Source organism: Erythrolamprus reginae, chromosome 4 (genome assembly GCF_031021105.1).
Source record: "Erythrolamprus reginae isolate rEryReg1 chromosome 4, rEryReg1.hap1, whole genome shotgun sequence".
Taxonomy (NCBI): domain Eukaryota; kingdom Metazoa; phylum Chordata; class Lepidosauria; order Squamata; family Dipsadidae; genus Erythrolamprus; species Erythrolamprus reginae.
The window spans coordinates 128,047,948-128,075,819 of NC_091953.1; the positions used below are offsets into that span (position 1 = coordinate 128,047,948).

At 39.1% G+C, this 27,872-nt stretch overlaps 1 protein-coding gene across 2 annotated transcripts in view; it reads left to right on the plus strand.

Annotated features, from left to right (window-relative positions):
- KLHL1 (kelch like family member 1) overlaps positions 1 to 27,872 on the plus strand; it is a 164,759-nt gene that overhangs the window by 44,997 nt on the left and 91,890 nt on the right. For both annotated transcript variants that reach the window (XM_070751364.1, XM_070751365.1), the window contains exons 3-4: positions 2,680 to 2,816; positions 19,153 to 19,349. In XM_070751364.1, coding sequence (XP_070607465.1) covers positions 2,680 to 2,816; positions 19,153 to 19,349 — 334 coding nt within the window. The remainder of the gene's footprint in view (positions 1 to 2,679; positions 2,817 to 19,152; positions 19,350 to 27,872) is intronic.

Genomic DNA, 27,872 nt, shown 5'->3' on the forward strand with positions numbered 1-27,872 from the left:
AATCTTATACCAGAAAAAAAAAGTAATGCCTGACAATTGCAGCTTCATTTGTCAAAAAAGAGATAAAGTTATAAAAATACATAGTTCAAAAACTTCAGGTATATACCTGTTTTCAGAGGAGTGATCAGAATGCAAAAGAAAAATCTGGAGACATTTTTCCACTGGGACTGATTCCATTATGGATCATAATGAGAGGGGATTTTAGATTTTTCCCCCCCACTAGCCATGAACATCCTTAATGGCTGAGTCTATTTGTAGAGAAAAAGCACTTAGCCTTCCTTTCATTTTTGCCAATGACAGCTGTGTCTTTATTTTTTATTTTTCCCAAGGCAAACCAGGGGGGGAAATGGAGTAGAAGTCTAGTGGAAATGGACTTCAAGGAACTTTCTTGATTTCCTGACCTATATAATCAAATCCTTGAGGGCCATCACATAGAATAGAATAGAATAGAATTTTATTGGCCAAGTGTGATTGGACACACAAGGAATTTGTCTTGGTGCATATGCTCTCAGCGTACATAAAATAAAATATACATCAGATTTATCCAATAGAGACGTACAACCAAGGAATTTAATTTAATTTAACTTGGAATACTCATATCACATGAGTACAAAACCCACACCACATTTCAGACATAAATACATTAGAAAGCATTCAGAGATATTTTATGAGAAGTAAAGTACCCCTACTCCTCTATTCACAACAGAATAACTTACATAACCAGTCTTGAAATCCTAGGCCTAGAAAGCTTACTTATGTTGTTTTAAGACATCCTGAATCCTTTGGGATTGGGGAGCATAGAAGTTGAATAAAATAAATAAATAAATAATAAATACAACTATGTCACCTCAAACACAACCTAAGCATAACCCTTAAAATCATCTGCAACAACATCCTTCCTTTTTGTTTTTAATATATATTGGGGTTTCTTGTTTTTTAGACTTTTTAAATGTATTATTGTTATTTTAGATTCTAACTATTAGATTTGTTATTATATATTGTTTTTATCATTGCTGTAAGCCGCCCCAAATCTATGTAGAGGGGCGGCATACAAATCTAATTAATAATAATAATAATAATAATAATAATAATAATAATAATAATAATAATGATTACTTCAGCTCTAACCACAACAGTACATGTGTATACAACAGATACAAACTCAAAGTAAACCGCTCCAAACTTGACTGTAGAAAATATGGATTTAGCAGCCGAGTAGTTAATAACTGGAACTCACTTTCTGACTCTGTAGTTTCATCAGCAAACCCCCAAAACATTACCCTTAGACTATCCACTGTTGACCTCACCCGATTTCTAGGAGGTCAGTAAGGGGCGTGCATAAGTGCACCAGTGTGCCTAACCTCCTTGTCCTAATATTTCCCTTTTATTAGTATCATACTTTGTATATAAACAGTGGTATATCTATGTACACTACCAATACGTACTTGACAAAAATAAATAAATTTAGGCACTTAGATATGGCTAAGTGCCTAAATTATGCATGGCTTTAAGAATAGAGAGAAGTAAACCAAGTGATGACACAATACTTAAGGGTGGAAGAAGCAGAAGATAAGATCCCCCCCCCCTGCAAGGTGTATAAATATGTGACCTCGTTTTTTATTTATTTATTTATTTTCAAAAGGCAACCTTCATCAAAATAAACATTTGGCTGCTTACTTGATGCTTCAGTGCACAATGTTTGTGTGAGTTTGTTTCTTGAGTAGTGTTGGGCGAATCCAACGAAGTTCGCGTTCGGCGCCCAAATTTTTAAAAAAGTTTGGGTTCTGCACCCAAACCCGAACCTGAACTTTTGCCGAACTTCTGGGTTCGGCACTTGGGAAAGCGCCAGGAAGCACCGCTGCCCAGCTGTCACCTTTGGGAACAGCTGGGGCGCTTCCCAGCACTCTCCCGAACCTGAACTTTTGCCAAACTTCCAGGTTCGGCGTTCGGGAGACTGCCGAGAAGCGCCCCGGATGTTTCTGAAGGTGACAGCTGGGCGGCGGCACTTCCCAGAACAGCCGGGGAGCTGTTGGCCGGTCGGGTGGCACAAAAGGAGGTGGGGAATCCCACGAGGGGATTCCAGGGGCGGAGCTTTGACGTCACTGAGATGTCCTTCCTGGAGTCCCTGTTTCAGCCGGCCAGGAAGGATGTCTCAGTGACATCAGAGCTCCGCCCCTGGAATCTCCTCGTGGGATTTCCCACCTCTTTTTTTTGCCTCCTGACTAGCCGCCAGTTCCCTGGCCGTTTCAGAAGGTGACAGCTGGGCGGTGGCGCTTCCTGGCGCTCTCCCGAAACCAAACTTTTGCCGAACTTTTGCAAAAATTCAGGTTCGGGTTCAGTATACCGAACCGCGCAAAGTTCGGTACGAGCCCGAACTTTGTAGGTTCAGTTCACCCAACACTATTCTTGAGTTTTGTTTAAATGCCAGCAGAGTAGGACTTCTTTGTACTTTTACTTGGAAGAGAATGTGAGTCAGTAGAACCTGTTTCTGAATAAATGTTTATAAGGTTTCCATTTTCTCAGACCAGAGAAAAGTTTTCCTGACTCTTGAAAGTTTGCAACCCTTGGGTTGATTATTCTCAGAAATAGACTGCCCTGAAATACAGTACAGTACATTAACAGATAGATACGCTCCTTCTCTTTCTCCTTATACCCTTCTCTCTCCTCTTACTGCGCCAGGCTTGTACTCAGCTCAGTTTCGGATTACTTTGCTGCCATGTTTACGAATGATGTTTGTGAAGCCAAGCAAGAAGAAATCAAAATGGAAGGCATTGATCCTGGGGCACTTTGGGATCTCGTTCAGTTCGCATATACAGGTAAGCCTTGTCTGTTGAATTCTACTTTCTGGAATAAACCCTGGTTCTTGTGCTCATCATTCTTTAACAACAATAGTATATTAATCCTTCAGTAATTTATATAATCTGGGTTAACAGATGGTAGGAAATGGCAAAAATATAATGCTAAAGTTGTGAAATTTAGACAAAATCTCATCGCTGCTCTTCTACAGATGGATTTTTTCCCCAAAGTTGTTTATCTGGCATCCATAGTTTTTGAATACTGTTGCCTTCAAACTGGAGCTTCCTTTATCAATATTAAAAGGGAAAAGGTAGTGTTTCATTCCATTGGTTTTAGGAAAACAAGAAAATATGTACCAGTTTATAACTTATAATTAATGATTGTAACTGTGATTTATGATATATTACTTATTACTTGTTGTTTGTATGTATGCTGTGAGTTTATGCACTGGAGACAAATTCCTTGTGTGTCCAATCACACTTGGCCAATAAAGAATTCTGTTCTGTTCAATTTTGTTCCATTCTGTTCCCTTCCCTTCTCTTCTCTCCTGGTTTGTTTTGCTCTACTCTACCTTCTTGTTCTGTCGGGCTCTCTGGTAGACTCCTCCCAAAAATTCACAGGTACAAATTTCAGACACACACACATTTGAAAATTCAAAACAATGTTCTTTATAATGAAAATTCACTTAAATTAAGCCCTCTTTTGGTATAGCAAAGAGCACTCATCTTGAAACAAACTGGTAAATTGTACAAGTCCCTTATCAGTTCTGTGATACTTAGCTTGCAGCTGTGAGGCAATTCACAGTCCTTCTTTCACAAAGTGAAACACACTTTGCTCTGGTTTAGTTTTAAAGCAGGGGAAAATCAGCACACAAAAAGTCAAAGTCAGTAAAGCACTCAGGAAACACAAGGATCAGATAATCCTCCACAATGGCCAAACCCACAGGCTGCTATTTATAGCAGCCTCACTAATTACCACAGCTCCACCCAACCACAGGTGGCCTCATTTGCTTTGATAATAATCTCTCAGTTGTTGTTGCCTATGCATCGCTCTCCGCATGCGTGGCTGTATCATTAACTCTTGTTCTGAATCCAAGGAGGAGCTAGATAATTGATCTCCTTCTGAGCTGTCTGCCACACTCTCCTCCTCCCTGTCACTCATGTCTTCTTGGTCAGAGGAGCCTTCATCAGCAGATTCCACCGGAGGCAAAACAGGCCTGCAGCATGTGGATGTCTCCCCCACATCCACAGTCCTTGGGGCAGGAGCTGGGCCAGAGCTAACCACAACACCTTCTACTCTACCTTGAGTAAGTTTATTCATCAGAGACAAATTCCTTATGTGTCTAATCATATTTGACCAATAAAAATTCTTTTCTGTTCTCTTCTGATCTCTTCTACTGTACTCTATAGTCTACTCTGAATGAGACAAATCAGAGACAAATTCCTTATGTGTCCACTCACACTTCCACAAATAAAGAATTCCATTCTATTCCATTCCATTCTCTTCTCTTCCACCACTCCACTGTATTCATTATTTCCTCCACCACCTCATCTGTAAAAATAGACAGTTCTGTATTTAGTTTATCTTAAATTTGTGCTTTTAGCAAGAATTTAAAATGAAAAAAAAACACAATTGAAGTTCATCGTTATGAGTAATATAGCTCGGTGGTTAAGGAACAGATTGTAAATGGGAATGCATTAATGCAGCATGTCCTCGGGGTGCAATCCAAAAGACAAGATGATGACATATAAAAATACAGGCAGATCGTTGTCTGCAATATTCTAGTCATCTTGACTATTTTTTTTACCCTACTCTGTATTAGTTTATCCTGTTGATCAATAAAGAACATTTCCTGCCTCTTCCGTGGTTTTTAAAATTCTATTGGGCTTAAAAGTACTGTACTAAAATTGGTTTCTTGTGTTATCCTTGTGGTGCTGAAGCCGCAAGACTATACAGTGGTACCTCTACTTAAGAACTTAATTTGTTCCCTGATCAGGTTCTTAAGTAGAAATGTTCTTAAGTAGAAGCAATTTTTCCCATAGGAATCAATATAAAAGCAAATAATGCGTTCAAACCCACTAGGAAAGAAATAAAAGCTCGGAATTTGGGTGGCAGGAGGAGGAGGAAGTAGAGGAGAAGGACAATTGCTGTCGGAGGAAGAAGGTGAGATTAGGTGAATCAAAAAACCCCAAAACTTTAAGGCTTAAAAAAAAAGAGGGATTCTGAGGCCGCGAGTGGAAGCACATGCCTCCAATACACCCAGCGTGAACCTGCCTCCCATATACTGCATCACATACACTGGCTGCTGCTGCTGCTACCTGCTTCCTCTTCCTTCCCATGCTGAAGGGCTCCCCTCTCCTCTCACCCGCTCGCTTTGTAGCCGGCACCTTTCCTTCACTGTGGTGACTCCTCGACTGCCCAGAGCAAAGGGAGCGTTTCTTCCCTCTCCAAGCGCCCAGAGAAAGGAAAATGCTTTGTTCACTCTGGACTGCCAAACCCTCCTTAAGTGCCACCCAAAGGCTCCTCTGGCAGCCCAGATGACCGGGATTAAAGGGGGAATGGTAGGAAACTGTATGGGCTTTTGTGCCGCTCTCAAATTTCCAATAAACCAAAAGTTTATACTAATCTTTTCAAGAGAGTATGTGATCAAAACAAATATTCTATATTTGTCTTTCATATTTTCCCTTCCTTCCCCAAAAAAGAACTAACATATTGATTAATATGATTTGTGTTCAATCACACTTGGCCAATAAAAATATATATTTTATTCTATTCTAAATACTACAGATGCTTCAAAACTAAAGGAACGTTAAATAAAACGTTTTAAATTAATATTTCAGCTTGTGGCCGCAATCCAATGCATAAATTACATGGGCATGTAAGCTCCATTTAACTTAGTGTTTACCTCCAATTGTTTTGTTTTAGCTTTAACAAAAACTATTCAGCCAGGTGAACATGCAATATTTATGTTTTAATTTGAAGTTCAGGAAATGTGCCACGCAGTTGTTAATGTTCAGATTGCCTGTGGGAAGACAAAACTCCATTAAAGGAAACGAAAGACAGCCATGCCAAATAATGGACAATCCTTTTTCTCGCTCTTCATTTTCTGACTTCTTCTGTCAGACTAGTCTAGAGAACTAATGGCTTCTTCAAGGAGGCAACTCATCAATCATCAGTTTTTTGGTCAAAAATTGACATTATGTACAGTATGTATATGATGTTATCCATTTATTTTCTGACAACTACTAAGTGGAAAAACTTGCCTCCAGAAGTTGTGAATTCTCCAACACTGGAAGTTTTTAAGAAGAAATTGGATAACCATTTCTCTGAAATGGTGTAGGGTTTCCTGCCTAAGCAGGGGGCTGGACTAGAAGACCTCCAAGGTCCCTTCCAACCTATTCTATTCTATTCTATTCTATTCTAGGTTGTACGGTGTGTTCAGGGAGGGTTAGCACTTCTGGTGTAGGAGCATGTCATGTCCTTTGATGGCAGCTCATTTTAGGCCAGCTTTTAGGGCAGCTTGTTCACCTTTGGTCCCCACCTGTCACTCATCTCTCAGCTGTGGCTCTTTATAGCTGTAGCATGCACAGCAGCGATGCCCCGGGCAACAACTTCGACAGGGTGGCCAAACTAGGTTGAGAGTAGCCGTTGGGTTATTCAGCTTCAGTGATATAGAGAATTGTCTATCCCAACCATATGAAAACAGGTTCCAGTGGACTGAGCGGATGAAATCTACTAGATCATGATCATGAAGGCTGTCTCTGCAAGTGATGTGGTGTGCTAAGAGCATGGAAAGAAACAAAAGACACCCTGGTCAACCACTGCACCCAGCCCATCTCCAACTATCTTGACTCTTGTCCTGCTATTGGAGTAAGATGGAATCTGGGAAGAGAGGGTGAAGCTGACTATGTGCAAATCTCACACAGTCACATGCACACCCCAAAAATTGCTACTGGAATGTAACATCTTACCATTCCGGTAGCAGGCCATGTCATGGGATCCCTTTTTCTGACAAGCAAAGTCAATGGGGGAAGACAGATTCACCTAACAACCAGGTTGCTCGTTTGTCAACTTTGGTGATTCAATTAGCAACTGTGGCAAGAAAGGTAATAAAATGGTACAAAACTGACTTAGCCAAAGTCTCACTCAACAACTGATAAGAAGTTGAAGACTACCAGTACTTTCTCTCCATGCGGAAGACTTCCCTTTCAAACAGGAGAGCAAATATGTGAGGATTTGGAAATTGACCTGGAATTTAGTTCAGAAAGCCAGTTGTGTTTTTTTTCCCTTATCTGTGTTGAACTAAAACATACTTGGACTTACATAGTGGATTGTCATTTTTCTCATTTTCCCCACAATAAAGAAGTACAGTGGTACCTCTACTTACGAACTTAATTTGTTCCTTGACCAGGTTCTTAAGTAGAAAAGTTTGTAAGAAGAAGCAATTTTCCCCATAGGAATCAATGTAAAAGCAAATAATGCATGTGATTGGGGAAACCACAGGGAGGGTGGAGGGCCTGTTTTTTCCCAGGAAATTCCTAGAGAGGCCCCACGGAGGCTTCTCCCTGCCTTTCCCAGCCCCGTTTCCTCCCAGGAGATTCCTAGAGAGGCCCCACAGAGGCTTCTCACTGCCTTTTCTGGTTATAGTTTCAGAGGCTCAGGTTTGTAAATGGAAAATGGTTCTTGAGAAGAGGCAAAAAAATCTTGAACACCCAGTTCTTATCTAGAAAAGTTCGTAAGTAGAGGCGTTCTTAGATAGGGGTACCACTGTATATGGATGTACATTTACTGCATAATCATAGACCATATTTGGATAAACATTTGCTTCATACACAATGTCTAGGTTTCATATTGCAATAATATCTTGATACAATATAGATAGTATGCAATAGGCAAGGCAAACTAATGGAAAATATAACACTTTTCATAAAGCAGATAATGCAACCTGTTTGAATGTGTATGTGTGAATTTCTATGTAGAGAGCTAGAGTTACATTTTATATCTAGCTATTTAATCACTGATCTTGCCAAACAATCCAGAAAAAGGCAGTTTGTTAAGGGAAAAATGTAGATTAAACCTAGCTTTATATACTTCCATTCTTATTTCTAAGATAGCAAGCCCAATACTGAAATGTTGAGGTTTTGATTTAAAACCCTTAACAGGATAAAGCAAATTAGTTTTACAGGATAGGTAGTATAAGAGGAAGAATAAAACTGCAAAATTGTAAATATGTCTTAAGAAGCTATAATTAGTGATGGGTGAACCGAACTCGCACAATTCGGGTCCGTACCAAATTTTGCAGTGTTCGGTATGCCAAACACGAACCCAATTTTTTTTTCAAACTTTGGGCAAAGTTCGGGGTCGTGTTTGGCGTTCGGAGCTTTGACGCCACCGGCAGGTTGCTAAGGACGCCAAGGTGATCACTTCCTGGATTCCATGGAACCCAGGAAGTGATCACCTTGGCATACTTAGCAACCTGCCGGTGACGTCAAAGCTCCGCCCCTGGAATCTCTTCATGGGAGGGATTCCCCAGCTCCTTCAAAGGGAGGTCTTCACGTAAAAATAAACATTGTTATTTTTACGAAAAAGGACACCGCAGCAGCACTGCAAGCAAAGGGCGGTCCTTTCACGCAAAAATAAACATTCCCCGTTCTGGTTTGAGTTCGAGTTCGGGTTCGCTTTGGATTCGGCCAAATTTTGTGTAAAGTTCATCCGAACTTGCCAAACCCGAACACTGTTGGGTTCGCTCATATCACTAGCTATAATGTTTCTTTGGCAACACAGTATTCTCAGAAGAATGTCTTTAGCCAGTTGGCAAGGAATATCTTAAACTACAACATGTTGTATTCGGGGGGGGGGGGGGATGAAAGAGGAGAAATCAACACTGCCAATCATTCAGCCCCAGACTAGAAAGTAAGAACTTGATCAATCAATCAATCAATCAAAATTTTCCACCAACTAGCACTTGACTAGCATGGTTAATTAGATCCATAAACTTTATAGAAGCAAGATAATCTCTCTGACTCTGTCTCTCTCTGCTTCTATCTCTCTGTCTCTGTCTGTCTGTCTCTTTTTCTCTCACTCTCTTACTAACCCCCTTCCCCTTTCCCTCTGCCTCCCTCTCTTCCTCCCTCCCTCTCTCCCCCTCCCTCCCCTTCCCCCTCTCTCTATTTTCCTTTTGTTAAATCTCTTAATTGAATATTAAGAAACATGAAAACTTGAATGGGAATGTTAGACGTAATGTAGTTATATGAACTCAATACATGGTTTCGTTACAGCAAAAATGAAATTACTGAAATGAAATGTTTCATTAGGACTGGTTTAATTCAAATAGTATGCATTATGCAAATACACAAGTAACACATTGCTGCAATTTACGCATGTTTTGGCCAGAGTATTAATATTATAACCTTTCATATCATTAGACCCAGATGGGTTTTTTCTCTGTTGGCTTAGAAAAGGGAATTCTATCTGTACTAGGAAGTAAAACGTTCCCCGTTTGACTGTATATTATCTGAATGTTGAAACAAGATTGCATTTGTGGATTAACAGAGCTGAAGTCCTTCAAACATGTATGCAGAAATTTATATTTTCTGCCTACTTTTTTACATATTACACACACACACATACACACACCAATTCATCTACACCCACACTAATTCATTAAGGTTGTTGTAGTAGGCTTTTTGTTGGTTTTCACATTATTTGAGAAGAGAGAAATCTCCATTTGATTTTGCCATCATGGACCAGATCTAAGCACCCTGTGGACCAGATTTGGCATTGTGCCCGACCAGATTCCAAGCACTACTACAGGGATACTTCTTGCTTCCGCAAGAGTCTTAAGACCTGTCTATGTCGCCAGGCATGGGGCAACACATGCCCCCCCTTCTTTCCATTAAAAGTTATGTGTGGTGATAAAAAGTTATGAGTGGATATGATTGTTAATATCGCTTGTTTGATTGTGTAATATCAATTGTTTTTTAAGATAATGGGTTTTCGTCATAGTTTTAATTATTAGATTTGTACCAATATTGTTTTCATTTTTGTTGTGAGCTGCTCCGACACTCAGGAGAGGGGCGGCACACAAGTCTACTAAATTATTATTAATTATTGGGATTTTAAAAAAAACCATGATCACTCCCCGCCCCCCCTTCTTGCCTCACTATTCCAGAAGTGATATTTTGAAAACTGCATCTGAAGAGCTTATAGTAGGATGGTTGGCTGCATAGCTAGAGGGATAACAAACAGGAAGAGGGAGATTGTGATCCCCTTATATAGAGCGCTGATGAGACCACATTTGGAATACTGTGTTCAGTTCTGGAGACCTCACCTACAAAAAGATATTGACAAAATTGAACTGGTCCAAAGACGGGCTACAAGAATGGTGGAAGGTCTTAAGCATAAAACGTATCAGGAAAGACTTCATGAACTCAATCTGTATAGTCTGGAGGACAGAAGGAAAAGGGGGGACATGATCGAAACATTTAAATATGTTAAAGGGTTAAATAAGGTTCAGGAGGGAAGTGTTTTTAATAGGAAAGTGAACACAAGAACAAGGGGACACAATCTGAAGTTAGTTGGGGGAAAGATCAAAAGCAACGTGAGAAAATATTATTTCACTGAAAGAGTAGTAGATCCTTGGAATAAACTTCCAGCAGACGTGGTTGGTAAATCCACAGTAACTGAATTTAAACATGCCTGGGATGAACATATATCCATTGTAAGATAAAATACAGGAAATAGTATAAGGGCAGACTAGATGGACCATGAGGTCTTTTTCTGCCTTCAGTCTTCTATGTTTCTATGTTTCTATATTCCATGCTAGTTGAGAATTGACTGCAACAATCCATATGATGCATAGCAAAATGTAGATGCACGCTTCCTTGAAAAGACAAAAAATAAGAGGCAAAATTGCAATAGGTGTAAACAGTTGGGATTTTTTAAAACCATGATCACTCCCCCCCCCCCTTCTTGCCTCACTATTCCAGAAGTGATATTTTGAAAACAGCATCTGAAGAGCTTATACTTCATAATTCATTTTGTTTCTGTAAGAAATAATAAAAAAGAGGTAGCAGGGGGAAAATGTTTTTTGGGCATTTTGATCAATACACAATTCTCTCTCTCCTCCCTCCCTCCACATTTTCTTTCTCTCTTTTATCTCCCTCTCTTTTTCTTTCTCTGTCTTCCCTTGCTACCTCTCTCTCTCACACACGTACACACACTTTTTAAAAATTTCTTTCTCTTTTTCTATTCCCATTCCTTTCCCTTTTCTCTCTGTCTCTCCCTATTTCTCTTTCTCTCTCTGCTTATATTTTCTCTTTCCTTATATTTTCTCTTTCTCCTTATATTTTCTCTCTCTCCATATTTCTCTCTCACACACATACACACACTTTTTAAAAATTTCTTTCTCTCTCTCTCTCTTTTTTCTATTCCCCTTCCTTTCCCTTTTCTTTTTGTCTCTCTCCCTATTTCTCTTTCTCTCTTTCCTTATTTTTTCTCTCTCTCCTTATTTCTCTCTGTCTCATTTCTCTCTCAGGATTCTTGACAAATGTATCTTTTTCTTTTATGTACCCTGAGAGCATATGATTTTTATTAATATTTAGTGTTTCTTCATTGCTTATTTGACCCCTACGACAATCATTAGGTGTTGTACCACATGATTCTTGACAAATCTATATTTACGTTTATGTACACTGAGAGCATATTCACGAAGACAAATTCCTTGTGTGTCCAATCACACTTGGCCAATAAAGAATTCTATTCTATTCTATTCTATTCTATTCTATTCTATTCTATTCCATTCCATTCTATTCCATTCAATTCTATTCTCTCTTCACACACAAACACACACAGAGAGGGGGGGAGGGAGCGAAGGAAGGAGGGAGAGGTTCAAAAAGGACGGCATCTTGTTTGCAAGTTTAGATCGAAATATGACATACATGTTTTCTGTGCTCTTAAATCTCCTGATAAACAGAGTAATCCACCAGAATTATGATAAAAGGTCTTGCAGGCTTCACATTTCATTGCGTTTCACTTTGTTCCTTTTAACACCTGGGGTGAAAAGTTTAAGGTTACATCCAAGGGAGCCCATAGGCATCTTGTAGAATTCTCAAAGATGTTCTGTAAATATATAACTTGATCCATGCCTCACAAATGCTTAACAAATTACACAAAGAGCCCCCCTCTGATCAGAGCATCGATGAGCTTATTTTTATTGAAATTCTTTTATACCATCCAAGGTAAGTTACACCATCTTGGTGGTACTATAAAAAAAACAAACACTGTCACTCAACTTTAGGAAAACAATTCAACACTAACAATACCTAGCAATTGCAGGAACTGAGCTGGCATTAAAAAATAGAATAACTGAAATTACAAGAATTTTAAAATCTTACTGTGGATCCAAAAGAGCCCTAAAGTGAACACTAGACAGAGAAACAAGAGTCCTTTTCAGCAAAGAATGTTTAGTTGTTGAAATTAGTAAGTTTCACAGAATTTCCATTTCTATAGGGATGCAAAAATAATAATAATATTAATAATAATGCAATTTTGCTTTCTTTTTCTTTTTTTTTTGGTTCTTGAAAGGAACAGAATCATTCATAAAGTGTGCTTCTGATTTTAGTCTATTGTTTTCTTCAACATCATGCCAAAAGCAGGATATTATTAAGAACAGAAATAAAATGATTTGATTTCTGTGGTTAATGACCTAAAAAAATATTGCAAAAGGCAATATGTATTTTTGGTTTGTCCATGATTTTAGTTCTGCCTCAACACTGTCAAACTTTTTACTAAGTCTGCACTTCTATTTCTACTAGTTTTTCCCCATCATTCCTATCACCCATTTCCTCCCACTTAGGACTGTATGACTGTAACTTGTTGCTTGTATCCTAAGATTTTTATTAATATTGAGTGTTTCTTCATTGCTTATTTGACCCCTATGACAATCATTAAGTATTGTACCACATGATTGTACCCTATGAGACTAGACTTTCAATCCTGGGCCTAGAAAGTTTAGAACTAAGACGCCTTAAACAAGATCTAAGTATTGCCCACAAGATCATATGCTGCAACGTCCTGCCTGTCGGTGACTACTTCAGCTTCAACCACAACAACACAAGAGCCCACAACATATTTAAACTTAATATTAACCGCTCCAAACTTGACTGTAAAATATATGACTTCAGTAACCTTGTTGTCGAAGCGTGGAACTCATTACCGGACTCCATAGTGTCATCCCCAAACCCACAACACTTTACCCTTAGATTATCTATGGTTGACCTATCCAGATTCCTAAGAGGTCAGTAAGGGGCGAGTACAAGTGCACTAGAGTGCCTTCCGTCCCCTGTCCTATTGCTCTCCTATATCTCCTATTCCTTTCTTCTATTCCTATATCTCTTCTTCTATTCTTTCATTGACATGTTTTATTCCTATATCTTCTTTTCTATTCTTTCATAGATATATTTTACTATGAGTATCTCCTCTATATCCTTCATCATGTATTTTACTATGTGTGTGCGTGTGCATGTGCGTGTGTATACACACACACACACACACACACACACACACACTAAAACTCTCATTGTGTATTGGACAAAATAAATAAATAAAAATAAATAAATAAATTCTTGACAAATCTCTATTTACTTTTATGTACACTGAGCGCATATGCACCAAGACAAATTCCTTGTGTGTTCAATCACACTTGGCCGATAAAGAATTCTATTCTATTCTATTCTTTAAAAAGAAAAAAACCCCTCTTTTCTTTGGATTTAGCCATATTTATTCAAACATTCAAACTCAAGTATCTTCCATCCAAGGCAACACTCAGTGGCTGGCTGAGACACTGAGCTTGTTGATCAGAAGTTCGCCAATTCAGAGGTTCAAATCACTAATGCCACATAATAGTGTGAGCTCCATTAACTAGTCCCAGTTTCTGCCAACCTAGCAGTTTGAAAGTAGGTAAAAAATGCAAGTAGAAAAATTGGGACCATTTTGGTGGGAAGGTAACAACAATCTGTGTGTGTTCGAACTTTAGTCATGCTGGTCACATGATCACAGAGATGTCTTCGGATAGCGCTATCTCTTCGGCTTTGTAACAGAGATGAGCACCATCCCTAGAGTCGGAAATGATTTGCACACATGTGTGAAGGAACCTTTACCTTCACCTTATCTTCCATCCTTCTATGTAAGTCATTAAAGCAAAACAATCATTCTTACTGTTGCTGTATTGTGCATCTTTGGCAATTTTCAGTTCTGAATCAAATTATTCCAAAGCACGGTGTAGTAATCAAAGCATTGTGTAAAGCTATTATCCTCTGTAAACCCGAGGTACACTGTTATACAACATCAAATGAGTAATGTGATAGAAAGAGAAGAATGTTTTAACCTTGTTAGGAAGGAAATGGATAGTTTTCGCATGTTGGTACGTAATTGCTAAGCTATGAGTTTAAGTCTTCATCTACTTCAAGAATCCCTACTAGAAAACTAGGAAGAGGAGCTGATGGGAAGACAAGGTTTCTTCAAGTTATTTGAGAGTAGCAATAGCACTTAGAGTTATACACTGCTTCATAGTGCTTTCCAGTCTTCTCTAAGTAGTTTACAGAATCAGCATATTGCCCTCAAGAATTTGGGTCCCCATTTTACCCAGCTCTGAAGGAGAGAAGACCAAGGCAATAGCACTAGCACTAAGACTTATACAGTAATACCTCGTCTTACGAACCTAATTGGTTCCCGGGGGAGGTTCGTAAGATGAAAAATTTGTAAGACGAAACATTGTTTCCCATAGGAAAGAATGTAAGATCAATTCATCCGTGCAAGGAAACCCCCCCCGGCAAAAAAACGCTGCCGCCCGGCTGTCACCTTTTGAAACAGCCAGGGGGCTTCTCGGCGGCCTCCCGAATGCCAAACCCGGAAGTTCAGGTTTGGCGTTCGAGTTCAGGAGGACACTGAGAAGCCCCCCCAGCTGTTTCAAAAGGTGACAGCCGGGCGGCGGGGCTTCTCAGCGGCCTCCTGAACCCGAACTTTTGCCGAACTTCCAGGTTCGGCATTCGGGTGGCTGACGAGAAGCCCCACCGCCTGGCTGTCACCTTTTGAAACAGCCAGGGAACCCCTGAACGCAAAACCCAGAAGTTCGGGTTTGGCATTCGGGTTCAGGGGGACGCTGAGAAGCCCCCTGGCTGTTTCAAAAAGCGACAGCCAGGCGGCGGGGCTTCTCGTCGTCGTCGTCGGGTTCGTAAGAAGGAAAAAGTTTGTAAGAAGAGGCAAAAAATTTCTGAACCCCCGGGTTCGTATCTCGGGTTGTTTGTAAGACGAGGGGTTCGTATCATGAGGTACCACTGTATATTGCTTTCCAGTGCTTTCCAGCCCTCTCTAAGTGGTTTACAGAGTCAGCATATATCCCCCAACAATATGTGTCCTCATTTTATCAACTTTGGAAGGATGGAAGGCTAGTTCCTAGTGAGATTTGAACTTCCAAATTGGAGGCAGCCAACAATCAGTAGAATTAGCTGCAGCACTCTATTCTAACTACTGCAGCACCATGTGATGGGCGAACTGAACTCGCACAATTCGGGTCCGTACTGAATTTTGCGGTGTTCGGTATGCTTTTTCAAAAGGAAACTGGACTTTGTTTTCCCTTAAAGATGCTTTTCCTTTTCATACAAGAAGCTTCTTTAATTCTTACTAAATGGTTGAATGTGGAAGGATTTATATTCCTTCCAATCATCTGATCCAGTATTGGGTTCTTACCTGGACGGGGTGTGTGTGTGTTCCGGTAGCAAAAATGGAGCTGTGCACGAAACTCCAGGTGACACGTGGGCGCACACATGTGTCAGAGCAAGATTTGGATTCTGAGCATGTGCAGAAAGCAAAATGTTATGAGAAGATGCGCGGGCGCTTGCAATTTTGGTGATTTCACGTAAGCCAAAAAATCACCAAAATCTTGCTTGCCCATGCATCTTCTTGCAAGATTTGTCTCCTGAGCATGCGCAGAAACCAAATGTAGCTCTGATTCATTTCAGCACTGTCACGCTGGAAATTGCCAGCCACAGAGACATTCAGTACTTAAAGAGTTAATGTGTGCCTTCCCTCTTGTCACTCCCATTTTTACATCATATCCTACATATCATTTCCGTCTGCTTACGTATAAGCACATTCCTCCTCTCTACGCCATGTTTTTAAGCTGCTTGATAGCGTGTCTCTCACGGCACAGTTTATTTTCTGTTTTAAAATAAAGAATGTTTGTTTTGATTTACTACTGCCTGAGTCTCCTTTAAATCCATCCCTCCGCCTTATCAGTTAATAAGGTGACACGCACATACTAGACACATGTGCCCACTGGTCACACATCCGCACTGGTAGGAGCGGAATCAGGAATCCGCCCCGATCTGATCATTAGGATTCTTTCTGAGAATTGTTGAAGCCACTTGGAGGTTTATTATCTGTGTCTTCGGGCCACTTGGATAGTACAACACAGTCCTTTCAACGGTTCCACGAAAGCCCCACACCCATTTGTACCCTGAAGCCACAAATTTCAAATTTTACCTTTACCTTTTTTCCACCTCTGTGAAGAATATTTGTCTTTTTCTCAAATAATAATAATAATAATAATAATAATAATAATAATAATAATAATAATTCATTGGATTTGTATGCCGCCCCTCTCCGTAGACTCGGGACGGCTAACAACAATAATAAACACATCATGTACAATCCAATAATAAAAAACAACTAAAAACCCCTATTATAAAACCAAACATACACACAAACATACCATGCATAACTTGCAATGGCCTAGGGGGAAGAGCTATCTCAACTCCCCCATGCCTGGCAGTATAAATGAGTCTTGAGTAGTTTACGAAAGACATGGAGGGTGGGGGCAGTTCTAATCTCCGGGGGGAGTTGGTTCCAGAGGGCCAGGGCCGCCACAGAGAAGGCTCTTCCCCTGGGGTCCGCCAAATGACATTGCTTAGTCGACGGGACCCAGAGAAAGCCAACTCTGTGGGACCCTATCGGTCGCTGGGATTCATGCGGTAGCAGGCGGTTCTGGAGGTAATCTGGTCCATTGCCATGTAGGGCTCTAAAGGTCATGACCAACACTTTGAATTGTGACCGGAAACTGATTGGCAGCCAATGCAACCCACGGAGTGTTGAAGAAACGTGGAATCTCCTCTACTTCATTCTTCTCTGAGGTTCAATTCAATTCAATTCAATTTATTAGATTTGTATGCCACCCCTCTCCGAAGACTTGGGGTGGCTCACAACAACAATAAAAACAGTATAACAATGGAACAAATCTAATAATAAAATTACATTAAAAAATCCCAACAATTTGAAAACCATACAACACATACATATCAAACATAAAATATAACATATATATTGCTTGTCATTCTAAACCAAAATATAAAAATTAATATGACAGCGTCAATGTCAAGCGTAATCTCCATTAGAATTTGGCCTTTAAGGCCTGGAATATCATAACAGTTTTAAATCTCAGAGCTTTATTTTGTTTCCCCTCCAGTGGCCAATTTATCCTAAAATTATCCTACCCGATTAGTTTTAAATAAAGGGGGAAACATCTGAAATATTTATTACTCTGATTATTAACTTAATTTATGCTTTGCTGGCCAGATTAAATTAAAATGTTTACTCGGAGATAGACAAAAATTGAAGCAAATTTATTAACATCTGCAAGTACTCAATAGCCTTTATTTTCATATTACGTCCAATAAATCTTCTCACCTTACTTAATGCATTTTTCTCGTGCTCCCTTTAATCAATTCCTGCTTCAAACTTGGAAGCCCTGGGATTTAACATCTCATTCTTACTTATTGATTTTGAGCTAGATCCAAAGTAATAATACTTAGATATATTAGGTATTGTGAATCAAGGCGTTTAACTTGATTATGATTTAAATCCACCTGAATTCAACAAGACTTGTTTAATATTGGTTACGTTTCAGTTCTGTTTGTTCTAATCTAATCCATTGAGGTTGATTTCTTGGAATTGCAGCAAAGCCAACCTTGCTTAGTTTCAGTAGGTCACAAGAGCTCTCTCTCCTCATTTGAGTTTGGAAGCTCCACAAGATAAAACCAAGTTAGCAAAGGACTGTAGACTTGATTTGAAGTCTGGTAGGTGAAGCAGATGGAAATAGCAAAGTAATTTTGTACAAGCCAGTTCTCTACTACTTAAAACTTAATACGAACCGCTCCAAAATTGACTGTAAAAAATATGACTTTAACAATCGAGTTGTCGAAGCGTGGAACTCATTACCAGACTCAATAGTGTCAACCCCTAACCCCCAACATTTCTCCCTTAGACTCTCCACGATTGACCTCTCCAGGTTCCTAAGAGGCCAGTAAGGGGCGTACATAAGTGCACTAGTGTGCCTTTCGCCCCCTGTCCAATTGTCTTTCCTTTATCTCATATATCATATATATTTTCTTCCTTTCATATATCTTCTATTTTCACTTTTATGCTTATATATATTACTTCATGTTTATTTTCTTCCTATGTATTTGTGTATTGGACAAATGAATAAATAAATAAAAAAACATATTACATGTTTAGTAGTTATCCTACCTTTATTTAACCCCACCTTTCAGTCTCAAACAAATTATGACTTTACTTGTTTTTTGTTTAATTATCCTAAGCCTAAAAAGGAAAGACATTCCAAAATCAAGTCATAATTTGTTTGAGACTGAAAGGTGGGGTTTAAAAAAAGGGAAACTGCAATATAGAATAATAGAGTTGAAATGGACTTTAGAGGTCTTCTAATTCAACCCCTTGCTTGAGCAGGAGACCTTATACCATTCTAGACAAATGATTGTCCAGTCTCTTTTTGAAAGCTTCCAACATCTTCTGAAGGCAAACCACTCCATTGGAATTTCTCCTTAGTTCTAGGTTGTTTCTCTCCTTGATTAGTTTCTATCCATTGTTCTTCATTTTGCATTTTTGTGCGTTGGAAAATAGTTTGACCCTGTTATCTTTGCATGAGCCCCTCAAATATTGGCACGCTACTATCATTTTTCCCCTTCTTTTCACCAAAGTAGACATACCCAATTCTTGCAACCATTCATCATTTGTTTTATCCTCCAGTCCCCTAATCATCCTTGTTGCTCTTTTCTGCATTCTTTCCAAAGTGTTCTTTTTTATCTTGTGGCCAGAGCTAGATGAGGTATTCCAAGTATGGTCTTACTAAAACTTTGTAAAATTGTACTGGCCACATCCCCAACCCCTGCAGCATTGCTCTGTGCCCCCCCCCCCCCCAAAATGAGCCGACCCTACTATTTGAGTAGCACTGCTCTACGGTATGTATACATTTATTGGTATCATGTTTCTTAATCTCTTGTCCAGGTTGCTTGGAACTTAAGGAAGATACCATTGAAAACCTCTTAGCAGCTGCGTGTCTTCTTCAGCTCCCTCAAGTAGTTGAAGTCTGTTGTCATTTCCTCATGAAGCTTTTACATCCATCCAACTGTTTGGGAATCCGGGCTTTTGCGGATGCTCAAGGATGCACAGAACTTATGAAGGTGGCTCACGGTTACACCATGGTAAGGAAATCCTGATATGCCTTATTGCCAGACTGCCTTCCGTACCCTGTCCTAATGTTTCTCTTTTACTAGTATCATATACCTAAATATCATTATATCTTTGTATATTTTATACCAGTACGTACTTGACAAAACAAATGAACCAACAAATAAAAATAGAAAGAAAGAAAGAAAGAAAGAAAGAAGGATGGATGGATGGATGGATGGAGGGAGGGAGGGAGGAAGGAAGGAAGGAAGGAAGGAAGGAAGGAAGGATGGATGGATAGATAGATAGATAGATAGATAGATAGAGCTAGGTAGGTAGGTAGGTAGGTAGGGATGGATGGATGGATGGATGGATGGAGGGAGGGAGGAAGGAAGGAAGGAAGGAAAGATAGATAGATAGATAGATAGATAGATAGATAGATAGATAGATAGATAGATAGATAGATAGAGCTAGGTAGGTAGGTAGGTAGGGATGGATGGATGGAAGGGAGGAGGAGGAGGGAGGGAGGAAGGAAGGAAGGAAGGAAGGAAGGATGGATGGATAGATAGATAGATAGATAGATAGATAGATAGATAGATAGATAGCATGTAATAGATTCAAACTAAATTTAAACTGCTCAAAACTTGATTGCAGAAAATATGACTTCAGCAATAGAGTGAACAATGCTTGGAATGCATTACTTGACTATATGGTTTCTTCCCCAAACCCGGAAAACTTTAACCTGTCAGTCTCACCTATTTCTAAGAGGACTGTAAGGGGCATGCATAAACACACCACCATGCCTATCGTCCCTGACCTACTGTCCTCTTTTTTCATTACTTTTTACTTATGTTGTTTATATCAACTACTACTATCCTATACAGTTTTGACAAACAAATAAATAAACAAACAAACAAACTAACTAACTAACTAACTAACTAACTCATTAACTCTTGGAAGTAGATAACGAAGGTTACATAGAGCTTTCAGTGTTGATAAAGCAATATTATGAATAAAAGGATTGAACTGGCTACTACGGCATTGTGATAGCATTTCAAAACTTCCCTTGCATTTTTGGGTTGCTATCCCCTGATGTTTTTGTGAAGGTATTAAGCTTGTATTAGATAGTGTAATTATGAAATCATAGTGTAAGTACTAATCCATTAGCTATAGAGACTCTTATTTGAATAAATATGTGCAACATACCTATGCCAGACATTTACATGAAAAAAAATCACAGATTGGTTTGAGAATGAAAACAATTTGGCAGATGGAAACAGGTGTTACTTCAGGACCAGCTGTTACATAAATCAGGCATAAATATTACAACATCTGGTGGAAAAAATAAATTGCCAAATGATTCAAGCTGTTGTGTATTACAAACTTCAGAAGGAGTTGAACCCAATTTCCTATAAGATATTTTTCTGCCTTCTTACAGAAATGTACACTTTTGTGTTAGGATTCCTACATAAAGATGTGCATTAGGATATCTAAACAAAATAATGTTTAACTAGTACAGTGTTCCCTCGATTTTCGCGGGGGATGCGTTCCAAGACCGCCTGCAAAAGTTGAAATTCTGCGAAGTAGAGATGCAGAAGTAAATACACTATTTTTGGCTAGGAACAGTATCACAAGCCATCCCTTAACACTTTAAGCCCCTAAATTACAATTTCCCATTTCCTTAGCAACCATTTAGATTATTACTCACCATGTTTATTTATTAAAGTTTATTTAAAAAAATATTTATTAAAGGCAGACAAAGGTTTGACGATGGTATAGGGAAAAAACCCGCGAAGTATTTTTTAATTAATATATTTGAAAAACTGTGGTATAGACTTTTCACAAAGTTTGAACCCGCGAAAATCGAGGGAACACTGTAAATATATGAGAAAATTTACATTTCAAGTACATTACTGTTTAATTTTATTATCATTTCTCTTGTTCCATGAATTTTGATTTGAGTCATCATTCAGCATGGTGAGAAATACTCTTACTGTTCATGGGTTCCACTTAACGTTTTGCATTTTGATGTTGTGCACGTCCCATTGTGCATTTTTGTTTTTGTGCATGCACTCTAGCCCTCTAGAGCCCAAAACACAGCTGAGGAGCTGGTCAGCTGAGTTTGGGTGAAGAAATAAAGCTCAGGATTAACCCACAGGCAGGCAGGATGGCTTTTTGCAAGTAGAAGAAGAGGAAAAGCCATCAGAAGACAGAAACCATTAGCCAAAAGTTATTTTTAAAAGATGGTGGCGACTATGGACCAGGACTGCTCGAACTGGATCTGTGACACCATCCTTGCATCATGAGCAGGTCGCTAATGGTTCGGGTGATCTGGTCCAAACTGGAAGGAACCTACCAGAAAAGACCTGCCATCTTTAGCACTACTGGTGCACCCTCCAAGGCCATTGGAAGTATGCCCATCAGCATGAGATTTGGCGCGTGAGCGAGATTTTGGTGATTTTCACCAATATTTTTGCTTCCATGCATGCACAGAAGCAAAAAATTGGCAAAATCTTGCAGGGTAATTAGTCCAGGAAGACACACACCACACGATAAAAGGAAAACCCAAAAGTTTTATAAACAGAAAAACAAAAACAGCTCCCTTTTTAAATGTCAAAGGGATTTTCTGGTACACACAAGGCACAGGTTAAATGCAATCCAATTGCTCACCCAATAACTGGGAAATTGAGTCCAATTCTAAAGTCCAGAGAGTCCACACACAATCTTGAACAGCACAAAACCCACAATCTTGATGAAACAATGAATCAGAAAAACTGCGGCATCACGAAGCTTAGTACCGGGAATAATACATGAATTAATGGGAATAAGGAGATCGCTGACCATTTCAATAGCTACTTCTGTTCAGTTTTCTCAAAAGACACCTTACAAAATAATACTATAGAGGGATATAGCATTGCTTCCAGCTGTACGGATTCAGCTCCAGTGATCTTAGAAGCTGATGTCTTAGAAGAACTTGAACGATTAAAGATAAATAAGGCAATGGGTCCAGATGGCATCCACCCCAGAGTTCTTAAAGAACTCAGATCTGTCATTGCTACCCCCCCTGACTGATTTGTTTAACCAATCCTTGTTAACAGGAGACGTTCCTGAGGATTGGAGAATGGCCAGTGTTGTGCCTATCCACAAGAAGGGCAGTAGAGAAGAAGCTGGTAACTACAGGCCAGTTAGCTTGACATCAGTGGTAGTTAAAATGATGGAGACTCTATTCAAAAAGAGGATAAATCAGCACCTAAAAAACAATAACTTATTGGACCCAAATCAGCATGGCTTTACTGAAGGCAAATCATGTCAGACTAATCTCATTGATTTCTTTGACTATGTCACAAAGGTGTTGGATGAAGGTGGTGCCGTGGATATTGCCTACCTAGACTTCAGCAAAGCCTTTGATACGGTTCCACATAAAGAGCTGATAGATAAATTAGTGAAGATTGGACTTAATCCCTGGATAGTTCAATGGATTTGCAGCTGGCTGAAGCGTAGACATCAGAGAGTTATTGTTAACGGCGAGTATTCTGAGCAGAGTCAGGTTACAAGCGGTGTGCCACAAGGGTCTGTTCTGGGTCCTATTCTTTTTAATATGTTTGTGAGTGACATAGGGGAAGGTTTGGTAGGGAAGGTTTGCCTATTTTCCGATGACTCTAAAGTGTGCAATAGGGTTGATATTCCTGGAGGCATCTGTGATATGGTAAATGATTTAGCTTTACTAGATAAATGGTCAAAGCAATGGAAACTGCAGTTTAATGTTTCCAAATGTAAAATAATGCACTTGGGGAAAAGGAATCCTCAATCTGAGTATTGCATTGGCAGTTCTGTGTTAGCAAAAACTTCAGAAGAGAAAGATTTAGGGGTAGTGATTTCTGACAGTCTCAAAATGGGTGAGCAGTGTGGTCAGGCGGTAGGAAAGGCAAGTAGGATGCTTGGCTGCATAGCTAGAGGTATATCAAGCAGGAAGAGGGAGATTATGATCCCGCTATATAGAATGCTGGTGAGACCACATTTGGAATACTGTGTTCAGTTCTGGAGACCTCATCTACAAAAAGATATTGACAAAATTGAACGAGTCCAAAGACGGGCTACAAGAATGGTGGAAGGTCTTAAGCATAAAACGTATCAGGAAAGACTTAATGAACTCAATCTGTATAGTCTGGAGGACAGAAGGAAAAGGGGGGACATGATCGAAACATTTAAATATATTAAAGGGTTAAATAAGGTCCAGGAGGGAAGTGTTTTTAATAGGAAAGTGAATACAAGAACAAGGGGACACAATCTGAAGTTAGTTGGGGGAAAGATCAAAAGCAACATGAGAAAATATTATTTTACTGAAAGAGTAGTAGATCCTTGGAACAAACTTCCAGCAGATGTGGTAGATAAATCTACAGTAACTGAATTTAAACATGCCTGGGATAAACATATATCCATCCTAAGATAAAATACAGAAAATAGTATAAGGGCAGACTAGATGGACCAGGAGGTCTTTTTCTGCTGTCAGACTTCTATGTTTCTATGTTTCTATAAACTGCCATGAGGCTAAAACAACAGGTTGCACTTTTATCTGTAGCACTAATTACAGCAGCCCCACCCAACCACAGATGGCCTCATTTTCTCTTGTAATAATCCTTCAGTTGTTGTCTCTTATGCGTGGATGTGTCATTAATCCTTGTTCAGAATCCAAGGATGATACAGATGATAGATCTCCTCCTGGGCTATCTGCCAAACTCCCCTCTTCCCTGTCACTCATGCTTCCTTGGTCAGAGGAGGCTTCGTCGACAGATTCCATCGGGAGCAAAACAGGCCTGCGGCATGTGGATGTTTCCCCCACATCCACCTGCACATTCCTTGGGGCAGGAGCTGGGCCAGAGCTAACCACCACCACCACAACAACAACAACAACAACAAATAATAATGATAATGGTAATGATAATGGTAATGATAATGATAATGAAAATATAATGATAATGGTAATGGTAATGGTAATGGTAATGGTGATGGTAATAGTAATAATAGTAATAATAGTAATAATAGTAATAATAGTAATAATAGTAATAATAGTAATAATAGTAATAATAGTAATAATAATAATAATAATAATAATAATAATAATAATAATAATATAAAAAATAAAAAAATAAAAAGGAGGTTCCACCAAGATTTGAATTTGGATCGCTAGATTCAAAGTCCACAGTGCTAACAATTACACCATGAAACTGGTGACGCTTCTGCACTCTCTTCCAAGCAAGCAAAGGGAGCTCCTTTCAGCAAAAGGAGCTGGGAAATCCCACGATGGGATTCCGGGGGCGGAGCTTTGACATCACAGAGGGTTCGGGTTCAGGTCTGGTGAACTCACCCGAAATTCACGGCAAGTTCGGCCGAACTCGCCGAACCCAAACTTTGTTGGGTTCGCCCAACACTAGTTATATTACTTGACAGCAGAGTCAAACATAGTGCAATGAATTGCCCCCAAAAGTGGAATTCATATTTCTGGGAACGTAGACTGTATAGTTAAGGGATTCAATTTAGGATTCAAGTTCCTTCCTATCTTAATAGGGTTTCTGGATTGTGTTTAAGAAACAGATGTATCTTATATGCTTGCATAACATTTAAGCGTAAGGAATCAAAAGTCATTTCCTAAAAAGTAAATGAAAAGAGAGAAAGAACAAAACAATGATTTCCCAGATAAAACATATTCAACGCTTGTTGCACCCAATTTGATCTGTATGGTTGAACACAATATTACAATATTTGGCTGATAGACACTGCATGATTAGAGAGGTATCTGACTGTTCTGGTCTAGATTTAAATTACTCCTTTAGTAATGAACTATGCCTTAGACGCAGCTGCTGTACTTTGGCTCAGTCAGTTTTCTATTAGCACAAAATTGCATTCTTGGTTGGCTATGAAGATCGTGTTTTCATCTGACAGATACAGCCTTCTAGAATAAATGTTTTCACACAGGGTTCAAGAAACAATGTTAAGCAGCACTTTGTGCAAATTTTAATTTCCAGGAAGATTAATGAGACACTGTCCAGAAATATTGAATGGAAATTATATATTTGTATTCCTGTTCTATATACATATGCTGTATCATGTGTTATTTTGAGAGTTGATCCCAGGAATGAAGCTTGAGCCATTACCTGGTTAACATCTGCTCTGAAGATAGCTCCAGATGTTTAATCCAAATCAACTGAGGGTGGTAGAAGCTGTCCCTCTTTTTAAAAATGAAAACTTGTAATTCCGTAGGAAATACACTGCTCAAAAATAAATAAATAAAGGGAATACTTAAACAACACAATATAACTCCAAGTAAATCAAACTTCTGTGAAATCCAACTGTCCACTTAGGAAGTAACACTGATTGACAATCAATTTCACATGCTGTTGTGTACATTCAACTTTGTACAGAACAAATTATTCAATAAGAATATTTCATTCATTCAGATCTAGGATGTGTTATTTGAGTGTTCCCTTTATTTTTTTGAGCAGTATATTAGTGGGTCTATCAACAAATGGCAAAGATGTCCAGAACAGTTTTTTATAGTTATAGTGTTCCCTTGACTTTTGCGGGTCCGACATTCACAAAAAGTCTATACCATGGTTTTTCAAAAAAATATTATTAAAAAAAATACTCTGTGGGGTTTTTTTTGCACACCAAGGGTTTTCTGGGGCCGCGTGATATACAATACTGTGCATTTAAAAAAATATATGTTTATTATTTTCAAATTAAAAAGACAGAATATTACAAACGAACATAAAAGGACCATACAAAACACAAAACATGAATAGGAGCAACAATTGCTCCGTTCAGAATAGAAGTCTTATTAATACAAAAAGGGAAAACTATTATAGATTAGATCAGTTCAGAGAAATAAACACATTCATAACAAAACTCTATCATAGCATATTCCAATCTAATCCATTTAACTATTTATTTTAACATAATTAGGTATTATTTTTATTCCACCAGATATAGATCATCTGCCAAATTTCATAAAATCTGATTCTTCTTGGTTGTTCAATACTGTGCATTTTAACTCTCATCCTCCCCACAACCACCCCAGCCATCCTGCTTCTTTAAATAAAAGCTCAGCTTTCGCCCCAGCCTCCCAATCCCTCCCCTTTAATTCTTGGAGCGTTGGTATGCTCCAATTGAAGCTGAGCCTTACTGTCGCAGCGAGCGCAGCAAAGCTTCGAGCTTGCTGCCCTGTTGCCCCTGCAGATTCTGGGGTTAAGTAAAACCAGGAATGGAGGAGGGAGGGGGAGGAAGGAAGGGAGCATCTCTACTTCGCAGGAATTTGACTTTCGTGGGCGGTCTTGGAATGTATCCCCTGTGAAAGTCAAGGGAACATTGTACTTAAAAATATGTAGAATAGAAAATAACAAATAGAAAGAAGGAATAAGAGGAAGAGGAGGAGGAGGAGGAGAGGAAGAGGAAGAAGACAAAGAAGAGGAAGAAGAAGAAGAAGAAGGAGAAGAAGAAGAAGAAGAAGTAGAAGTAGAAGAAGACTAAGAAGAAGAAGATGAAGAACAAGAAGAAGAAGAAGAAGAAGAAGAAGTAGAAGAAGACTAAGAAGAAGAAGACTAAGAAGAAGAAGATGAAGATGAAGAAGAAGAAGTAGAAGAAGAAGATGATGAAGAAGAAGATGAAGAAGAAGAAGAAGAAGAAGAAGAAGAAGAAGAAGAAGAAGAAGAAGAAGAAGAAGAAGAAGAAGAAGAGGAAGAAATAAAATAAATTCAGGACAAGAAGCAATGTATGGAAACTTACCAAGAGAGAAGCAACCTAGAACTAAAGAGAAATTTCCTGACAGAACAATTAATCAGTGGAACAACTTGTCTCCAAAAGTTGTGAATGCTCAAACACTGGAGGTTTCTAAGCTGGATAACCATTTGCTGTAGGGTTTCCTTTCTGATATGCTGTAGGGTTTCCTTTCTGAGAAGTGGGTTGGACTAGAAGACCTTCAATGTCCCAACTCTGTTACTCTACTCTACTCTTAAATTTTAAGGAGAAAATTGGAGATAAGAGCAACAGTATGTAGACATAAACTTTACTGCACACTCTGAGCATATTGCGCCCAATAGTCTTGAGTCCCCATTTTATCAACTTTGGAATGACAAGGATGAGTTAACCTAGAGCCCCATCAGGATTGAACTTCAGGCTGTGGGCAGAGTTTGCCTGCAGTACTTCACTTAACCATTGCACCATCAGGATAATGAAATCATGAAGTAGACTTGTGTAAATGACATTCCCGGCGCCTTTCTGTACTACCGTTATCATTGCAAATTATTATTTTTCCTTGCATAATGAAAGTGCATATTTCTTTTTGTTCTTTAAACTTCTTGCCTCTGTTTATCAGGATCTCACCAACTCCAGAGCTCTTCTCCTTCCTCTCTGTTTACTCTTCTTTTGCCTATTTGTTTTGCAATCCCATCTTCTTTCTTCCTCTTTTTATCAACAGCCCACCTCTACCTGCTTCAATATTCATTCCTAGCAATTTATTTTGTCATTTGACAGCACACGTTTGAAGCTCCCTATTCCGAAGTGCA